This window comes from Gnatocerus cornutus, chromosome 8 (assembly GCF_029298725.1).
Source record: "Gnatocerus cornutus isolate USDA-ARS CGAHR chromosome 8, icGnaCorn1.1, whole genome shotgun sequence".
Lineage (NCBI taxonomy): Eukaryota > Metazoa > Arthropoda > Insecta > Coleoptera > Tenebrionidae > Gnatocerus > Gnatocerus cornutus.
Genome location: NC_142240.1, coordinates 15,539,090 through 15,560,147, shown reverse-complemented (window position 1 = coordinate 15,560,147; position 21,058 = coordinate 15,539,090). Strand labels below are relative to the sequence as shown.

The window sequence follows — 21,058 nt, the reverse complement described above, 5'->3', positions numbered from 1 at the left end:
ACAAACTGCACTATTTCACAAGAAAACAGCGATGGATCTCCACGAAGTGATGACAACTTCTTCTCTTGCAAAACTAAAATGTGAACAGTGCCGTGGCTTCTTATCTTATTTTCCAATCCGTGCTCTGAGTAACGGGAAAAACATTTGTGGGCGTTGTTCTCCATCGCCAGGACAAAATTGTTGCAACATCGCCTATCAGGCAGCTTGTCAGTGGTTGAAGTTTCCTTGCATCAACGAAGACAATGGTTGTCCTGTGAACTTGTTACCCCAGGAAGTCCCCGCGCACGAAGAAATCTGTTCCTTTCGTATTTCGTGTCCTGTGGTCAAATCAACCAATTGTGAGTGGAAAGGACACCAGTCTAAGATATTCGAACACTGTCAGGAAGAACACAACGACGCTTTTCTGACGAACTCCGAGTTTGATTTGGATTTGGAGGAGTCGCATGAAAGTGAAAACCTTGTAGAAGACGAATCGGTCCTGCTTCTAGTCCGACGAAAGTATGATGCTGAATCACAACTCCTAACATTTACGATTCACGCAGTTAATGGAAAAAAAGACAAGAAATATGTTTGCGGGATGACATTCACCAGTGGGGAGAAGAGTTTTAAGATTGAATGCACAATTGAGAAGAAGTCCGTCGAGTTTACTTTTGATCAAAATGTGGCTGTGTTAAAACCATTAAGGAAGTTTCTGGTTAAAGAAGAACTTAACGAAGAAATGCTGTCCATGCTCAAATGTTCGCAGTGTTCTGATTATGCGTTACCACCAGTGTACGAAGTTGTTGGTAATGTTCTTTGTGGTGATTGCAAGAAAAAATACCCATCTGTTGACCACGTCAGAAATTTCAGTTTAGATAAAATTGCAGGAATGTTGAATTATCCTTGTAAGTTTCGAAAGAACTGTACTTTTATCGCTTTACCTGAAGAGATGAAAAGTCATATTGTTGAATGTGAGTATCGGGAATTGAAGTGCCTTTTTCGAGGATGCCCATGGAAAGGTCGTGAAGAGTATCTTCTGGGACATACAACAGATTTGCACAAACAACAGCTTCAGTTTCTTAAAAATAATTGTGTTAGTTTTTTCTTACACGTTTCAGAGGATTTTAAGGAGTCTCACATCGTATCAGGACATAATCGTTTATTTTTTTGTCTATTTGTAGTTAAAAACGGAAGATTTTATTGCGGAGTAAAGTTAATTGGAAGAGCGAAGGGAGCGTTTAAATTTGATTTGAAGGTTGTTAGTGATCCTCAGAGTTACATGGTGGTGGAAAATTTTAGCCCCTCTTCTTCTGAGGATCGGAAATGGGTCGTGCCTTCCTTTGATTATGAGCAAATTGAAACATATATGCACAACGGAAAACTTTATGTTGATCTTCGAATTGTTCTGTAATTAATAAAGATCTCTAAACTTAGTTCTTATTTTTAGTAAAATTCCTTTCATGCTTATCAAGAATTTGGTATCTTATCTCGCTTGTGGGATTTACCGAGTTGCGATATGGGTGTTTACATCATTGCAAAAGCATGACTCATAGCAAAGTAATACTTCTTATTAGTGTGAGTTTAGATGTGTGAGAGGAACTACGGAAAGAACATTTTCTGTGAAATTTTAATTAACTTGTTTTTGGAAATCCACCAAATATGAATGTTAAGTTAAGGCCGGTAATTAAACGAAGAGCTCAAGCCAGGTGGCCTGAGAGGTGAGTTGTTCTAAACAATTTTTAGTTCTCCGTTGAAAATGTAATTTTAGCCCTGTTTCGGCGTTGGATTTCAATTCAGTGCAACAGAACGAATGGATCGAAAATCTAAAATGCACCACGTGTAACAACTATCTATCCCACTTTCCCGTTTTCATCTCTTCAAATAATGAAAATGTCTGCGGAAGATGTGTAACTTCAGCAGAAGGTGATTACATTCGAAATGAAGTTTTTGAAGTTGTGTCTCAATATACCAAGTTTCCTTGTCGGTACCAAAGCCAAGGATGTTACGAAAAGTTGGTACCAAAGCATATACCTAATCATGAGAATATGTGCCCTTATAAAACTATAAAATGTCCAACCTCAAACTTTACACAATGTCAAGCCGAGATATCTTATCAAAATTTGATAAAACACTGCCAAACGGATCACGCCGATCGTTTTCTAAACAATGGCCGATTTGAAGTGGATTTATCTGCACAAAAAACACGGTTTTACCTTATGGAACATGACAGCCAGTTGATTAATGTGAAGACAAAATTTCAACCTGAAAAGACAAACTTCTATTGTACCTTACTTCGTGAAGAAAATGAAAAAAAGTTTGTGGTACAAATTCCTTATCAGTTGAGTTTTAAATGTGGAAACAGAGAACTGTCCGTGACAAATGCTCAAACTGCTGATATTTCTTTTAATTCTTTGATTGATTCTAAAGAGAAGGTAGCTTCAGTTTCGGTAAAAGTTTTTATCGGTGCAAAAAGACACACAACTGATGTGGACACAATGAATGAGCAATTGGTAAATTTGCTAAAATGTCCCTCCTGTTCAGATTATCTAGTAAAATCAACAAAGTCAAAAGAGAATCTTTATCACGATTATAATGATACTTCTTCACGTGTAAATGCGTTTTTCAACAGAAATTCTCTTAAAACTACATGTAATAACTGTAATAAAGGTTCCAATGCCCCATTTCTAGAAAAACTGGGTGCCCTTCTGACTTTTCCATGCAAGAACGCCAAACAAGGTTGCCATTTCGCTTCTCATCTTGATGAACTTCAAAATCATCAGACAAAGTGCAGATTTAGTGTGCAGCCATGTCCTATCAAAGATTATACCAACTGTGCTTGGAGCGGTACAGGATTAGATTTTTATTCCCATTTCTGTGCAAGCCACCAGAAGATGTTGCTAGAATCTTCTAACCTTTCCGAGAAATTTGTAGATATGCTTCATTCTCTAAATAACGCATATGATAATTATAGCTATAATTATAGCGGAAATCCAGGAAAATTTTTGAAGTCGTTTCTCCTAAGATTTGCTCAAAAATTTTTCCATTTGATATTTTGGGAACAAAACCAAAAATATTATTGGAGCATGGAAATGCTTGGGGAGTTTACAGATGGGTTCAGGTATGACGTTGAGATATCGAATGTTGAAAACGATACAAAAATGATTATTAGTAATTCATGTTCAAAACACAGCAGTAAGAATGAATTGTCAAACAATTTACATAAATGCAGTTACTTGCCACGGGATCAGTTCCAACAATTGGAAAACTTTGAAGTGCGTATTTTTAAAAATTAAGTTGTTTTGTAAAATTTATGTATGAGTATTGTTATTATAAAACTATTGTTTATTGCTCTATTATCTGTTAATAAAGAATTTGTATTTCCGTTTTGATTTTACTTGATTTGAAATTTTTATACATTTGTTAGTAAACTTATTTAAAAAAAAATCTGAGTTGTTCAGAAACATATCCATAATAATTGGAGTTGGCATCGATCGAATCGTGAACAAAGCCGAACCTAATTAAACGAATTAATTGCGGACGAATTTGGTCGAAATCGCTCCAGCATTAACGTGGATCTGTACGAGACGACCTCTCGAGATTCCCGATCAAATATTCAACAAAGTCTAATCAAGCAGGTTCTAGTAGTGCATTAGGTTCGCTGCCACCAGGAAATTAACAATAACAATTAAGGTAACCACTTACGTATGTGCATGGATCATATTAAATTTATCGAAATAATTATCTAGCCGGGGCGGCTTGATTACGTTACCCCTTTTCAACCCCTCGTTCCATTGCTGAGCTCATATCCGGCCGAATCTTAAGTAAACTGTCTGTAAGCGGCTTGCATTAATTAATAAGGAACTCTGCTAATTGCGCTGGGACGAGATTGCTCTGCATCGTGATTGGTTGTTCCGCCAAGAGCTCCACATAATTACAACAATTACCAAAACGAAAATAGTAACTAAGATGATCAAGGATTGAGAAAATAAAACAACACTTACCCGTGCCATTGTCCGTGCTGTGCATAATCAATTAGTGTCCTCTCAGACGACCTCCAAACACCCCATGGCACGTCCCGTTCCTGCAACTGACAGAGCCTTATTAAACACTTGACCGCTCCGATGCGGGCTCATTATCAATTTAATATTACGAAAACCCACATATAACACACCCAATGTGTACCTAATCGGTGAAACTAAGATTGTGCTGTGTTTTGAGCCCCCACGGATTACCACAATTAATCTGACGGAACGCTTCAATTTGCTTAATTGGATGTGTCGATTTTGTTGACAATTATTGTATTTGTTTCGTGTTCGGTAAACAGCGGCTGGAACGTTAACGAGGCAGGATTAGAGCTGAGTAAACAGGAAAATATAACGACCGTCTTTTATTTGAACGTTCCTCCGGAGAAACAGGGGCGGATTAGAGCGCACAGCTTACCAGTAGCTTAAAACGAGGAAGACAATCCAGATACGATAATTAAAATGATGGCAACTAACTAACGGAATGGACAATTTTTAATCGTGTTGCTTTTATACATCAGCGTCGAATTGACCCCGAAAAAGGAAACAATAAGGCAACTCGTCGGAACAGTGAACTGCCATTAGAGCATCTATGAGGAAGTGCTCTTTGCCGATCCCTCTTTTAAAATACACACGGGAGATTCGTCCAACGCTGCCAACATCTATAAGGTGTTCGTCGTCTTCGTCGGCTAAGAGTGGCCCGCTTTGGCGTCTCGCAACTTCACCTAAGTGTGTTTTAAAAGCTTTTCTGACATCTTGACCGAAGCGGACACTTTCAGACATGGAATGGCTTTCATTCCGGCTCGCCTTGTCTCGCCGAACTTGGTCTAAGTGACAGCTCGCCTCTAATATCGTCCTGCTATAAAATTTAACAGCTTCGGGCTGTGACACGTATTTGATTTTAGCAAACTTCCTAATTTAATAGTGGCTCATTTGTTCGTGTCGTAACTTTAATATTGTTAAGTTTTTGCGGGGGCAGAAAGCAACAATGGCCAAGGTTAGATGATGGCGGTTTTGGGGGTGTAGGGCACCTGTTAGTTTGAATAAGAGGCCCTTGAGTGGCCGAGTCGCCGGTCCCCTTGGAGGGAATCAATCCCGATCGTTAATATAACGAGGTGCCGGCATCGTCAGAAGCGAGCTCCCCTTGCTACCAGGTGTCAATTTGTTCTAATGGATGGTGGATGAAAAACGCCACTGCTTGGAATCTCCTCAGCTTCTATAACGACCTCTCATTAAAACTACCGTGCCATTATATTAAAAAAAAGTGTCAACTCGAACGAAAGCTTTATTACGCTTCCAACCCGCGAACTAATCGAACTTTATTACTCTATACATAAGCTTCTGAATGATTAAGTCAACGACAACGAAATCCTTAACTACTGTCAAATTACACTCGTGTTTCTCGAGCTTTGTTAAAAGTTTTATGCTCGTTTTAAATGAGGATACTTTTTCGTAGCGAATGAGGCACGCATTGCTATCTAAGGATATATTTAAAATGAGGGATGAGAGCTTGTTAGAGTTTCGCACGATTCGTTACCTCCAAAGGCCGCCAGCCGACAGTTCGAAAGGCCATTTACTAACAACTCCTGAATTTATTTACTGTAATTGTGCTCCATTCTGATTGCAACATTTATTGAAGCTTAATTTAACTCCGACTTGTTAAGGGGAAGTTTTTCGCATTTTTTAAGCTTAATTTCGCTGACGGATTTATTTACACACTACGATTTCCTCCAATTAGGGCGATACCATACTTGAAGTTTCTTCCATGCCTCACAAGAGCGCGCAAATGAAATAAGAGCAGGGTAATTTATTGCCGCCTTGTTGCAACTTTGCAAATTAACTAACTCGCGAATAATCAAATCCACCTCGGTCCGAATGGTTTAATAATGACCGCCTCGTTTCTTCTTAAATTGTCAATTTCCTCTTCAAAGTGCTGAGTTGATATATAAATAACGGTCCTAGTTTTGCGGGCCGACGCTCCGGTTGAGTTTCGCGCGTCGTCCTCCACTTTAATTAACATCCTTCTCAAGTAATCCCCCCAAGGAAACGGGAGGCAAGGGGATATCGGCTAAATTACTGACAAGTGTAAGGGAGATGCGGGAATAATGAACACACGTACACCTGCACCTAAACAAAGGACTTGTTACCAGTGCCGAGAGTCATCACTGTAATTAGAAACAGTCGTGTTTGTCGTCTTTTTTCTATTTTCGTCCAAGATTTTAATTATAACACGCTACTTCGCGCTACTTCCTTTTCGAAATTAATTATTTTTTCTACGAAATCATTCTTGGAACGACTTGTTACAAACAGGAGAGTGAAAGGAGAGCTTTCAGCATAAAAGGTTCCCATTTTGAATCGCCGAAGATCTCGGTTTGCTCTCACATAAATGGCTTTACTTATTGCATTAGTTTAGTCAGTGTCGTTTCCGATGCCGGTTTTCTCTACTCGGAAAAACTTTTAAAGTGGTCTAATGGAAGGAATGTAGGGAAATCAAATCGGGACTTGATTATTAGGCTTTTTCTGGTCACAATAACATTCACTTACGGAAAGGAGTGCGTCGTCGAGTGTCTTTGTCTTCCTCCGCACGTCCTTTTCCGTAAAGATTTAAACAAATTAAAAGCGTTGTATCAGGGCAGTGAGCAGACCGGTTCTTATTTAAGAACGCCGTTTCCATTGGCCGCCGGAATTGCTCCACAAATGAGGCGAAAAATAAGCTGTTTTCGGGGGCGAGTCGGCGGTGTCCCCCGCTTGGGGATGATGGCGCAGGGCGAGCAACGGCACTTTTAATGCCTTTCAGCCAATTGCAATCTAATCCAAAACCTTTCAAAAGCAATCGCGAGAATCTTAAAAAGCAATTGAAGCCAAGTATCGAAGTTAATCGAATAGTGCAGTCCCGCGGCCGACTTTCAACCTTTGACTCCCAACCCTCTCCATCCCCTCATTTTTAGCGATTTTCTGTTTGATCAGAACGAAACGAGTTGTGTAATTGCTTCGTCGAGAAATACCATCCTCGCATATTTCGACAGGGATATTTTCTTTCTTCCTGCTGTAGCAGGAATCGTCTTCGACCCCGACATCATCGATATTGTTTTTCAGTTCACTGGGTGAAGGTTACGGTACAGTGATGTAGGACGGAATGTTTGGTCGGGGGGAAAACAGCTGGGAGCGCGGCGCGTACAAATATCTCCCGCCTCCCTCCGCCGCCCCTCGGAGCTTTCATTCAGTCATACCACGAAGCGGCGAGCGGAGAATGTGCATAAGCTGCCTCGACACTCTTAAAAAACTGCTCCCAGAAAGCTGCCAAAATATAACGATTTAATGAGCTTTCTGGTATAAATTTAACACAAGAGACTGCGAGATTTTACAGACAAAATGGCCGTATTAGCGTCAGCTTGATAACAATGGCCAGATAAATCTCACCTGTCATCCCAAAAATATCGCTACTGTAAATGCAAACAAAAATATTTGCTACAAAACTTTATTTTTTCGTTTTAATCAACATTACTTGTTTTCGACGGTTTCGTTCAAATTCCAGTTGGTGTCTTCTAACTTTTAAAACAAAAGTGACTTCTTCGTCTTCCAATTGTATACAAAATCAAGAGGTAGCAACTGAAAAACTTTAATTGTGGAGCTTCAAATTAACTTTATTTCCAACACCTGAAGAAGTCTAGTAGTGATTAGTACTAAAATAACAAGACTGTACCTGTTGTAGTTCAAACTACGTGTTCTGTCTTATCGATCACCAGTTCAACTCTTTCTGTTTCATCCAGTTCAACTGGTTCTACTTTGTTTTGTACAGCCATTTGTTTGTAGAACAAGTAGACAAAGTACTGGAACGGCCACATTACGACGAAGTACAAAATGATAAGTACCATGGATATGGTACCACGGTTCTCACAAACTGCATCGTGGTCTGGGTAAACAGCTAAATAAATGGGACCCAGCAACAAGCAAATTGTAGTCAACAAGGCGTATATTCGCATGTACTCTTCTTTACCCTACAATGTAGTTTCAGAACACAATGATGGCAGAAGGGTCAATCAACCTGAATGGTACCCAACAGAAGAAGAATACCACTGAAGATCCAAACGATCGCTGTTAAAATATCCGAAATGGAGACACAAGAAAAGGCGCCACCGATCATCATCAACAATGTCGGTAAAAACTAAAAACCCAATGAGCGGATTTAACAGTCAAAATTTGAACTTACCATATTCACAAAAATGACGTAGTAAACCACGATTTGGACACAGCGGTCACAACACTTGCTGGTCATTTTGATCTTAGTTGCGGCTTTACACTGATACGTCTCACTATAGAATAGATAATAACCATGGTACTGTGTACACAGACAGTATTTTGCTTTGTTTTATGCAAAACATTGTAAGGACGTCACACGTGGATTACCCCAGTCACTATTTCTGTTATTACATAATCTAAATCATGTGCTAAGAGACACGTGTAGAGTCGATGTCCCAATTTTTTTTTATCCTAATACGGTCCTGTGTATAAAGCAGAGTGCTTGTAAGTAGTCATACATAATGCAAGGGCTTTTGCTAGATTAGCGAAGTGCACAGAGCGCCCTCTGTGCAAAGTGCACGTCTTTCCAGAACGGGATTATCTCGGTCCAGATTCCCAATTTACACAGGTGTAGCAAGTTTTGACATGTTTAGGAATAGCCGAGCTATTAAAAATAAAGTTACACTTTTAAATATTTACATTGGTTAAGGGTGAAAACATTTATATTATTTCCCGTGATAAATGTATTTGCTTCGTTTCAAACAATCCCTGTAAACTGTTAACAGATTTATGACGGCATTATTTGAACGAAGCTCCACATTGTTGATTTCCTAAATATAAAACAGAGCCGCTGACAAACGGATTTAAAATCGCTGCAGCTTAATTATAATAGAAAATAAACGGGCAGAGTAGCTTAAATGCAACGAATATTTGATTTTTATTACATTCAAAATTGCAGACAGAAAATACAATAATATGCAAATTAAATTAGTCGGAATATAGCGTAACATATAAATGTGACATACAAAAAGTCTGGCAGGCTAAAAGTAATATTCCCAGATCGTGTATTTTTAAACAATTTTTATAATTCAGTTCTGTAGCCTGAAATTTTTCTAGAATGAAAATATTTTGGGTTCTAGTTTGTGGTTAAGATGTAACATTCCATAAATTTGGAATATTTTTTTACTTTCATAGTTTCTTCTTAGTTTTCCAGATAGCTATATTATCTTCTTCTTATTACCTACTTACCAAAAATCCATTTGTTAAATGTTTAAAACTTTAAATTTTAGCTATCTCAAAATTTTTAAAACATCTGAAAATTCGTACTCTTGTCAAGTCAGTTGGAATTAACAAGTTATAATCATTCTAAATTTAAGAATTGGAGCCTCAGTAAAATCTTTAATATCTCCTTTTTGAAAAGTATTCTTTAAATTTCATTAATTGTTCGTATTAAGGTTTATAGATTACATTTTTTATTTCAAAATTTTAGGTAGGTATAAGTTATTTTATACTATTTTCGAAGCTCTTCATCTTTTTAGTTCTTTTAGATTCTTTGAATTAGTCGTATACTCTAACTGTTCCAAATTTCAAAATTATAGAGCTAAATGGATAGTTCATACAAATTCTTATTTTTGTAATGGTTAAAAAAAATATTTTTTTTATTATGAGCTATATTTCTTCTAGTTATGGTGCTACGACAATGAAATTTAGAGATTCGTGCTCTAGACTTGCTCTTTAAATTTGTTCAATCTCAAAATGATAAAGCAAAAGAGATAGATTTTGCAAATATTTGTTTTTGAGATGAATCAGGGATGATTGATTTTTTTTTATTAAAAACTGTAATTCTGAAAAATTAATTGCTACGACAATCAAATTTAGTCACAGTTGTACTCTTGCTCTATATAAGTTACAAAATTATAGAGCTAGAGTCATTTTTAAGAAATTTTTATTTTTGAGATAAACCGAAAATTTCACAAATTTTATAAAAATGCTTAATTTTCGTAATTTTAATCCTACATCAATGAAATTAGGGGAAATTTTAACCATTGATTAACTCAATAATTGTACTAAATTACAAAAGAATAGGGCAAACACAACAAATTTTAACAAATTTTCAATTTTAGTATGCACCAAAAATCTAAAAAAAATGTAGTAAAATTTGTATTTATGCTAATTTTAATGCTACAATCATAAAATTCAGGGAGTTTGGAACCTTTAACTTACTCTTTAACTGTTTCAAGTTTCAAAATTATAGAGCAAAAAAGACAGATTTTACGAATTTTTGTTTTTGAGATAAATAGAAAATCTCAAAATATTTGTATTAAAAGCTGTAGTTCTAGTAATTCTAATTCTACAGCAAAACTTGGAAAAATTACTATTTTTGATGTGCTCTTTAATGTTTGTCCAGTGACAAAATTATAGAGCAAAAGAGTCTTTTTTTTAGAAATTATCATTTTTGAGACAAACCGAAAGTTTTACAAATTTGAAAAAAAAGCTGTAATTTACGTAATTGTAATGCCACATCAACTAACTCTTCCAAATAGTACGTACGTAGTACGTACATCTCCAAAAACTTGTTGCGATGATTTATGAATAATTTTGACTTTTGTATCAATTCTGGTTATTTATCAACACAGTTGTCACTTGTTGTTTATTTACGTGAATAAAAAATTTCCAGGGTGAATTTCCCCCCAGTGGCGCACATTTCACGTTTGCATTGAAAAAAGCGATTCAGTTGGAGGCGAATAAGGACCACCCGAAAGTAATCAGAAACTTTTATCTAACATCAGGAAGGAGACGGGGAGAGATCAATTTCATTTCTTAATATTATATTGGGCTCGTGACTGGCCGAAGAACGGGCGAAATGGAGAACGGGCGAAATACCCCATTGCCGAGAACTGACGTTATTAAATCCGAAATGAAAAATTGGATAGTTTAAAATTGAATGGCTGCATATCACCAACGAAGGAATTGTGTGTCTGTACGTGTGTGTGTGAGTGTGTACCATCGATATCGTTTGCGGCATCTGCTTGTTTTCTGCCGGATATCAAAGTTTTTTTCACAAGATCGCAATTTTCGACGAGTTTCAATCAAGTTTGACCAACGAGCCGGCGAAAATTAAACTCCTTAGATGGATCGATCGGACAAGCGCGAACAATGCCCATGCAACATATTAAATTCGAATTCGAGATGAAAGACGGTGCCGGTGGGGCACAAACTATTTCTTTAATCGATAAGGGGACATACAAGGAGTGATTTTTTTTTCTTGTGCTATTTCTTTATTATCCAAACACGTTCTACTTCTCCAAATCGGAGTTGGTTCTTTATTACTTTATTTATTTTCTCAATCAGTTGAGTGCATTGGAGGAAAGTTTCGTTGAGGTTATTTTTGAAATGTTTGGGGTGAATGTAGATGCCATTAGGCTTTGGCATTAATTCCAATTTGTCGGCCTCTGTGTCAACTAGGTCATACATTACTATGTTTACACGAGTAGGTTAATAAATATAATAAACATGTTTGTATGTGACTGCTGGGAATCCATAAATCAGTAACCTTAAGCCTTCGGATCCGGATAAAGATAAATTACTTTCAGACTAGATGTAATTAATGAAATTGTTATGTAAGCGCACTAAACCTATTACGGCTTAGTGCGCTGTAGTTTCAATAAAAGTCAATTAAATTTTCTAATTAAATCCTTGTATGAGTATATATAGTGTATAAAAGGCACAGAAATGGAACCGATCCCTTGCGCCAGCGCCGGCACAATTATTACACTCTCACCATTTCAATTACAACTTCAAATTACTTTCGAGATTCTTTAATAAGAACTCGGAACACATCTGCACGATACGTATTACTTCGTAAAAGGCACATTTTTGTTGCGCGTCAGTCATTTCGACACTCGAAATTTTCTTCGCCGAGGTATTTAATTACCAAAGTCTATTTTGGTCCACTCTGTACGAGCTCTTTGAAAGCTCCGAGACAATTTAACTGAAAGCGTCGATGCTTTGAACTTGGGTCTATAGTCGCGATATGGTCTTTGACCGATGCCTTATTCATAAGTTGACCAGTAAAAGCTTTCGACGACGCTTTTAAAGTTAATTTGATTAGCGTTCCGGTGATTCATTGTCGAAGGACAAGAGGAAAGAGAGATCAATGCGACTCGACGCATTAACCGGGTTTTACATATCCACTAAGTGCAGACTGCTGTAGGCTCGGCCGGTATTGTTTGCCCCTGAAATGCACTCAACTTACCTCTTATTGGGGCTAATTCGAGGAGCCGAGCTGAAAGCTATACTGGACGGATCGCCTTTCCAAAGCCAAAACGGATACAGTAATCCTCAGGATTCGTTAACTGATCAAAAACTCTAATTCTATTTTTTAACATCGTAATGAGAAACAATTAACGCATTCCTGCGACGATTTTTTCCTTATTATCTTGTTAAATTCTGCCTTCTGTCGACAAAAAGTCACCGGATCTAATAAATGAGCCGCGATTTAAAAATTAAGCTTTTAACCATCGCCCAAGTTATAACCCGCGCATACAAATCTCGGCACAATTAATTTTAATTCGGGCGATCATAAATAACAAAAAATTTCAAAGGCCAATTAGACTCTATCATTTTTATTGTTGGCGAGCAGCATCCATTTGAAAGCGTCCTGATGGCGCTGCTATTTTCGGGAATACATCTCTGGAAATTTTAATTGTGTACTCGCTCGTTAAAAACAGTTGACGTTTCATTCGAGACTTAACTTTAATTAGAGAGTTGCATATATCAAAGTGCAGTGCCGTGCACTAATTGAAATAATTCCTCGGTCCGTGACAGGTCAAATAAAGAAAACGCGGATTCAAATAAAAAGCAGTCGCAATTTCAGGAGAAAAGTGCATAAATGAATCGCTTTCAGGAATAAATAATTTGGCGATAGTGCTCTCTGTCGTATTAGGGGCAGCTATCGAACCTGCCTATCCGTGTTATTGTTGCCGTGTCTTATGTCACAGTGAAGCAAACCGAATTGACAATTTTCCGGGCGGTTTCCTTCCGTACTTCGGCAAGAAAACAGAAAATAGGAAGCTTCACACAAAATAGGTTTCTGTTGGGAAATACGCGGATAACGAAATAAAGACTTATTGATGGTGTTATTTTAAATTTCACTTTTCTGAACGTTTTATTTGCCGCGCGCCCGGATTTATCCGCCAGGCGACGCAGGTTTCCCTAATAACGACACATCGCTGCCATTCTGAGCTTTACGCACAATGCGGAGCCTTAATCTGCTACTTGAAATTCTCGACAATACGACGCCGAAAAATCATCACAGAGATGGCGTTGCGTTCTACCACTCACCGACCAACGGCGGCTATCGGGGGTTTAAGTAAGGCAGCTCGTGCGCCGAAATGAGTTCAATAATTGTTTTTGTGTCAATGACAGCCGCCCTCGAGCTGCGTGTTTGAAAGAGTGAGTAAATGCTTTTAGAGGGAATGAGTCTCGTCTAATGCTGGCAAAGTGGTGCGCTCTTCCGTAGATTGCTGTGCACCCGTTAAATATTTCATGGGTCAGTATATAGCGGATCTTCTAGCATCAGCAAGCGCCAGGCAGCGACAAGAAACGACGTCCGACGTGATCGATCTGTAAATTGGATGGCCAGCGATCAGATACAGCCAGACTTTATTTAATTTAGCCTGGAAAGAGCGAGAGAGAGTGACGTACGAGCTTTAGCCGAAATGAGAGTTCAGTTCTGTCGGTATTAACTCCGGCCTCGGCTTCTCACATAAATTGGTTGCGGGTTTTCGCAGTCTCCGCGCCACCCACTTTAAATAATTAAATGTCAAAGTGGCGTAATCCCATAATGAACAGGGGCTGCTTGTTTCAGGATCTGTTTGGAGACGGCGACAAGCTGATCACTTGCTGAGCCTCGCTGACAAATGTTCGTGTCATCTCGCAAATATTTAACTCTCTTTCTTGCTTTTAACGGCTGAGATGCCTGCACGGGGACAGATAGCGCGGAGGACCCCTGGGGGTGGTGGAACGATGCAAAATTTAACACTCATTTCTTACGGCGCACTTTCCGCAATTAACAACAGATTGACAACATGAAGCAAGGTAAATTTTTCATGCTTGACGCACTGCCGCAGAAAAATAAACACTTCCTTTTGGTGCTCACTTGTTCGTGATCTTACTGCGCTGCCTCTGAACCGTCGATTTTTCCTTAATTAATTATCCGTACATCATCAGTCGGCTAATACACAGAAAAGCCATTACCAATGCGGAATAATACTTGTGATAATTCCGTCGGTATAAACAGCGCACTAATTAATAAATGGCGGCAAAGAGCAAAGTATTGTTCTTGAACGAAGAGCGATGGCTGCGGGATATTTATACCTAAAACAGGGGATGATTAATGTTTACGAACTAGATGCACTTCTTCGCATACGTAGACGAAATTTGACAAACGTTCCATCCCCGTCTGTGTATGTGAGTCTGGCTTAACTAATTACCCTAATTAACTAATTAAATTCCAGCTGGGGGAGGTGGCGAGACATACGACCGACGTACGACAGCCGGATTCTGGCTGCAGTAATTAAGGCAATATTACAGGCCTGTCCTCCATAAATATGTTAGCACTTCCCATAAACGAAAACCGTGTGTCACAAATATTAATTTCATTATGAAATTAGCGGAGCTGTGGAGGCGAATTTCCTTATTTACGACGCCGAAGTTTATTATAATTTTCGCAAGGGCTGAGCTCAGAGTAATTGCGCCAAAATGCACACACTGGCGATAACGAATTACCACGTGATGAGAATAACCGTTGTCAGTTGGCTGAAACTGACAACTCGCAGATCATGTGATGTAAAAAAACTCCGTTGATTGGCTGTCACGTAGTTTCCGCGAGATGGCGGCGTTGGTCATCGCCATTAGAACCCAGTTAGTGGACGTAAATCATCCCTGCCGCCCCCTTGCAATTTTTCCCTCTCGCTTCTCCACTGCAGAAAATCAGTTTTCCGGTTAGCGATCGCAACACGAATTGTTAATTATCGCTTTGGTCGGGCACGCAATTACGCAGCCCAGACTCGTTTGATTGATCGGAAAGGGAGTCTAGCGGTCGGGCGGAACAAAGCTGACTTTTAATTACCTCTCAGGAGGCTTGCGTGCAATCAACTTTTGATTGAGACTAATTGTTTATCTAAAAGTGCGCCAACGACCCACACTCACAGCATGGAAACATCGAAACATTCATTTCCGACATCCACCTGTTTACGTGGGTTGCGCACTACTCGAATTTTGGACCGGTTTTCGCCAAATCTACCATTAAATCAAAACCCGGTGCCAGATTAATTAGCGATAAATAAGAGAAAACTGACGGCACTTTGCGTGGAGCGTCGTAATCGCATAAATTTTGGCCGCGGGGGTTCGACGGGAGTCCCAGTATGCACATTAAAGTGGTAATTAAAAAGATGCGCCCACGCAAGAACGATTTTTCTCGCGGGTCACCCAAGGGTCTCTTGCAGGGCCATCATTTTCAGAGTATGTTGCTCTTTTCCTTATTAGAAAAATTAGCTGGAATTCTTCGTGGGCGATCCGCCGGCGTCGGCGCCACCTCGCGCGGCGGTTCTCCGTCCGCCGTCGTCGGCGTCGTTCCGGCTGCCCACGTCGGGATGCGGCGGCAATTATTAATCACAGCCGAGCGTGGAGGTCTAATTCCACCCCCGACCGCCGCCCCTCTTCCTGGGATAGATACCTGTTGCACGGCAAATCGTCGGCGGCGGGCTAAAATCCGAACGAAATACAAATGATTACGTTTCTCTAGTAAAGACCATTGAATTATGAGACATCGTCGAACGGTTTGTGGTATCCTCGTTAAGTCCTCATGGAAAAGATGGTTGGCGCGAGCGAAATTGGTGCCGCAGACGCGGTCGTGTTACAAACCCGGTCTAATTATGTTAGAGGTGGCTGGCTCTAATTGGAACTTGTAACAAGAGCGAGGAAACATGAAATCAAAGCAAACAGTTGAGGTGGCGGCGCTCTACGAAAACGGGGATTAGTGTAACGGAAGAGAAAAGGTAATAAATCAGAAAGAGAAGTGCAACAAATCCAATATAAGGAAAGTTGGAGGTGATGGCGGAATCGGAAAGGGATTAGCACACGGAAGGGATATTTCGAGAAATTAGGGACTTTTTGTTTTTATTGTTTCACCCAGAAGTAACACTGACTGAAATAACGGACGTTCCATTAATTTTTTCATTATTCAACATTTTTTTGTTTAATTGTTGTTTCCACGTAATTTTAGATTCATTAGTGCAGTGCGAGAATCTGCAGCCTCAAATGAAATGAATAAACATGTTTGATGGAACGAGTTAGAAATTAATGCACAGTTTCAATTAGTAAATGTTATATGAACTGCAAATTGATTTTACCATACGAACCATATGATTTTCTTTTCGAACCGTATTTTTAGATGAATATTTATCACCAGCCGGTGTGCAAAGGGTGTATTTTCCAGCAACTACGTTATGATCAGATAGTAAAGCTCAGCTAGCAAAATTGTCTAGTCTGTGATGTTAAAGCTCACGAACGGCGCATTCTACTCCAATAACCGAGGCAATAACAAGCTCAGACATGATTCACCTACTCCGAACTTCATTCCAATTTTTATAGCAAGGTGTAAAATACATATTAACCGCACATAAAATCCGCCATAAATTCCCAGTGAGTGCAAATGAAGGTGTTTAGTGATCCGTAATGGTCAGCGCGACGTTCTCCGGTTTCCGATCGTAATTCCAGATAATCCAAAGACATCGTGCCATTCTTCACTTATTTAAAAAAATTGCAAACCACCGAGAAATCACCAGGATCATTATTATTTGCGGAGGAAATGTCTACTTTCATCCGGGCTTTGCCGGACTATTCTGCAAGAATCAAAGCGTAGTCGTTTAAGGCGTTCCACGCCGTCGCATAAACATAAACGTCCTTTATTGCCCCTTTTATGAACAACCCTCGGCAGTCAAATTTAATTTAAAATGTCGCATAAAAATTGGACGCTATATAAAAAATAACCGGATACATTGTGTCTGCGTGTCTGCTTCTTCTGCCGTTCTGTATATGGTTTTATGAAAAGCGGCCAGTTTCGTAACAACGTGACGGCGAATTTAAAACGGACACATTTACCAAGCTGGAGCAGATTGCTTTTTTATGGGTGCATTTATTTTAAATGGGACGGGATTTGACGGGATGGCTACAGAAGACGATACAACTGTCAGAAAAGCAATTCTAAATTATCCAAAGACACCAAAAGTGCGTGTGCACCGTTACAGTTTTATGAGCCTCACTGTATTGTAACTTTGCAACATTTTTAATTAAAATTTTAATAATCCCTCCCCGATCGACACTCGCAACAAAACTAAAAACACGCCGCGTCACCGTCGTTTTTATTTCGTCGCGTTCTTCATGATTAATTTTAAAATCGCGAAGCCCTTCAGAGAATCCAATTTTCCCGACTTAGAGGTCTCATATTTGCACTATAAGTCTGACAATATACGGCTTTGGCTCAACATAAATAACCCACTTGCTTCGATCCTGTAGGTATCAGTTGACCATTACCGTGAATCATAACCCAATTAGTTAAAATTATAGTGTATCCAAGGGGGGTGAGGATGACGTTATGATGCCCACTTTCACAGATTAGCTGTAGCAACCCCCAGACTTGGGTCGGGGCACGTTTCGGTCATTCCTCGTCATAAACTGCAGTGCACGGGGACCGATAAGGAATCTACTTCGCTGAACACACAGCATTATCGTGTCGACGATAAATATACCACCCCCTTGTATGATAAACATTACGATTTTCACTTTGGCGACTTTCCCGATGCATGCACAAATCCGACGAATGCCAAATGCGATGGCCATGATGGTTATGACGGTCGTTAGCGATCGGGAAATGGGGCGTTAGCGATTTTGATTTAAATTAATTTTCGAAAAGTCCGCTCCTGACGCTGCCAATAAAGAGACGTTATGTTTCGTTTATGACGACGAAGATGCTCTGCGTAATGACGCGGAATGACAATAATTAATTTCGACGAGAAATCAAAAATTGTAAAACTCCGCTTCTGAATAATTTAAGAGTCCCGTGGACCCCCCAATATCAGGCAACAATTCCTTTATAATTACGGAAGCAAGTGGCATCATTAATTTAGTTCCGGTGCAGCTCGAAGTGGACTTTTTGAATAGGAACGGTTTAATCGGCTTCATTTGGTTTCTGTAAGGGTGTTGCGATCCTTCGACCCGACTTCATTATACATTCCGGCTCGACATCAACGCTTTAATTAGAACCAGAATATGGATCGTCCTCCATTGTACTGTTGTTTCTCGATCGCGATTCCGAAATGAGAAAAATTATTGACAGATGCGACATCGGATGCCAAAAGACTTCTCTCATAAATCGACTCGAACTATAAAACACGCGTAATTGTCAGTCAATTACCGGACGGCTTTATTAGTTCTCGGAAACGACCTTCCATATAAGAGATGGCCGACAAAGCGTCCGTGTTTGGTGTTCGGACGTGTCGAGCTTTGACCGCTAAATTGCGCCAAATGGGCCGAAAATGGGCACGTGGAAATACCAAAAACCGCTGCACATGTGTATTGCTGGCTGTCCAACTCTAAGACCAAGTCTCATCATGGCACGATTTATTAAGATGAGATCCGGCGAAATGAAAAATCTCTTAATCAAGAGCGAGTGCATGGAAATTGAATATGCTCTAAAATTACTTTCTTTCGGTTGACTAAGTTTGTATAAGAATTTGAAAAATCTGAGTGGTATATAGTCGCTTCTTTAGCGAGATACAGTTTTCAATTTAAGGATGTAAATTAGTTCAAATTAAATCGAAAATATGGATTCTTTTCATTCTGCAAGCGATCTAATTAAGATAAGGCGAGGCGCAGTAATAGGTTGGCGTCGAGCGAACCCTCGAGCTTATACTACGGAGACGGTGTCGTCCCTGTCAATATACACAGGGAGATTTATTTACATTCATAGCAGACGCCGAAAGCGATTTAAATGCGACAAGTTTAACGTTTTCCAAATTTCTGACACCAAAGAAGAGACAGAAAAATAATTAAAATGTGGCGTTTCTCTCACCTCTCTTTCTACAAACAATTTATTACAACGTTTTTATATCCGAGACGATTTACATTGCGAAAATTGCCAAAAAGTTCCAAAATACGCAACTTCCCAAAATAGTGGTTTCAATGTGATCAATGCGGAAGACGTGAAAACGAAATATAATTTTGTGTATTGCATTTTTGTTTGTTCTGGCAATTGTGGCGGTCTTTCGCTCCCCGGCGTGGAAATTCCGCGGTGGCATAAAATAACAACCAGTGACACGGCTACAGGTGACAGCCTATAAAATCAACACACAAGCTCGAAGTAGGCGCCCTCTTCGCGAACGGGGATAATGGGAGATTGAATAAGAACGTAAGTCGGGGATGTAACATTGCAGCTGCTGGAGACAGCAGGATAACGGGACAAATAGACGGCCCGAGCGGGACCCAAGACGAGCTTTCAATATTGCCCACAAATCCGCAAAGACAGCTTAAACCGGCGACATTATGACAGAAAAAATTAGCAAGGTCCAATTTTGCGGTGACTGCTGGCTATCTATATATCTGTAGGGGGCAGAGCGTCCCCGCGGACCGCCACCATCTTAATTGAACTGGACCGGTCCGGCGAACCGCCGCCAGATCGGATGGAGATGGCATGAAAAATGATCGGCCTAAAGAGAATGAAAAAGGGAAATATAAAAGATTTTCTCAATTTCCTTCCAGAAATTATACTCAAAGAAAAAGCTATTTGCTGTTCACTCGGTTATATGTCGTACTGGCTTACATTCCACTCTTGGGGTTAGCTGGCTTGCTTATTGGCCCCACCGAACGCTGACCGACTATTTCTCTGATGCTATTTATTTTATGTAATGTATAATGCACCGCATCACATTTCTCATCCGACGAGACCAAAGATTTACCAGAATGACGCACATCATGGCGATTTTATTCCTGCCGCATGCGGGCCCTGAAGTATTTACCTGAAACAAAACTTCAGTTAAATTCAAGCAACGAACACGAAAAAAAATTGAAAAACAAACATGTGGTGTGGCAAGGAAATTCCGGAAAATCAGGACAAATGATTAGATAAGTAAGAAAAGTACAGTAGTATGGCCTTCTGGTCAAAATCGTGAATAATGCGAAGCGCGACACAATTTAATTTATTCACAAGCAAATACGATAAAGAGCACCTTAAGCGTTTGTACACAATTTACATAAAAAATAGCTCAATTGTTATCACTAAAAATATTACAAATTTTATCGCGTTTTTCATATCTCTGCATTTTTTAATTACTCCTCCGATAAGAAAGTAAATTTATGCAGCATTCCAAAGTAACATTCTGAAAAATGGACAGTGTCGAACAATGAGTCGACTCTTCCACCGACGCAGATTAATTAAATTTGCTTGTTAATTGTCATTTCACAAGCTTACGTCTAATTTAATTTAATAACGTACAATACGTCCCCATTCGAGTGTATTTGTTCAGGTTTATTTGTGAATCTAATCACGTTATTACGACGTTATTAATATTCAGTCGAGCGTACTGTGAAATGTAATTGTTGCTTGTGTTTTTGCATTCTATAAATCCCGCTCATTGTTCGTCGATTTTATCTTGTAATTAAAAAAGTGGGTAAACAAAAATCGATACGTTAATTAGTGTTCTTTTCCCAAGAATATGCGAATTATGAAATTTCCTCGTACGCAATTATTTATCGTCTGGTTTAAATTAAAGTAGGCAGATGCAGCTGACGCTTTGGTTAGGGCATGGAGCCGAATACTGAATTCTTGGAGGATGTTTGCTTAATTATCTCTCGTTGGCTTCGACTTTAGTCAAAGCTTAGTTTACAATGAAAAACGACGATTGAGTCGTCAAGTTTTAAGACTTTGGATATACATTTATGCATGTCATAAAACGGTTGACCCGTGTTTGCATAAGGGC

General features: G+C 39.4%; 4 protein-coding genes across 7 annotated transcripts in view; 2 read left to right on the top strand and 2 right to left on the bottom strand.

Annotated features, from left to right (window-relative positions):
• The window catches only part of LOC148170324 (LIM domain only protein 3-like), a 50,422-nt gene that overhangs the window by 17,952 nt on the left and 11,412 nt on the right, over positions 1-21,058 (bottom strand). For 2 of the 3 annotated variants that reach the window (XM_088043226.1, XM_088043228.1), the window contains exon 2: positions 3,981-4,066. In XM_088043226.1, coding sequence (XP_087899352.1) covers positions 3,981-4,005 — 25 coding nt within the window. In that variant the 5' untranslated portion in view covers positions 4,006-4,066. The remainder of the gene's footprint in view (positions 1-3,980; positions 4,067-21,058) is intronic. The other variant, XM_088043227.1, reaches the window with a different exon arrangement.
• Positions 8-1,412, top strand: LOC148170327 (uncharacterized). The gene has a single exon (XM_088043450.1). It carries the CDS (start codon positions 32-34, stop codon positions 1,388-1,390), a length of 1,359 nt encoding a protein of 452 aa, XP_087899576.1. The 5' UTR covers positions 8-31; the 3' UTR covers positions 1,391-1,412.
• Positions 1,520-3,292, top strand: LOC148170326 (uncharacterized). Its single transcript, XM_088043452.1, has 2 exons — positions 1,520-1,697; positions 1,748-3,292. Exons 1-2 carry the CDS (start codon positions 1,639-1,641, stop codon positions 3,270-3,272), a joined length of 1,584 nt encoding a protein of 527 aa, XP_087899578.1. The 5' UTR covers positions 1,520-1,638; the 3' UTR covers positions 3,273-3,292.
• Positions 7,476-8,969, bottom strand: LOC148170325 (uncharacterized). 2 transcript variants are annotated; one of them, XM_088043796.1, is made up of 4 exons: positions 8,212-8,969; positions 8,047-8,166; positions 7,705-7,999; positions 7,621-7,658 (listed from the first exon to the last, which is right to left on the bottom strand). In XM_088043796.1, exons 1-3 carry the CDS (start codon positions 8,275-8,277, stop codon positions 7,715-7,717), a joined length of 471 nt encoding a protein of 156 aa, XP_087899922.1. In that variant the 5' UTR covers positions 8,278-8,969; the 3' UTR covers positions 7,621-7,658; positions 7,705-7,714. The 2 variants fall into 2 exon arrangements, with proteins under 2 accessions (XP_087899921.1, XP_087899922.1); XM_088043795.1 differs by having other exon boundaries at positions 7,476-7,999.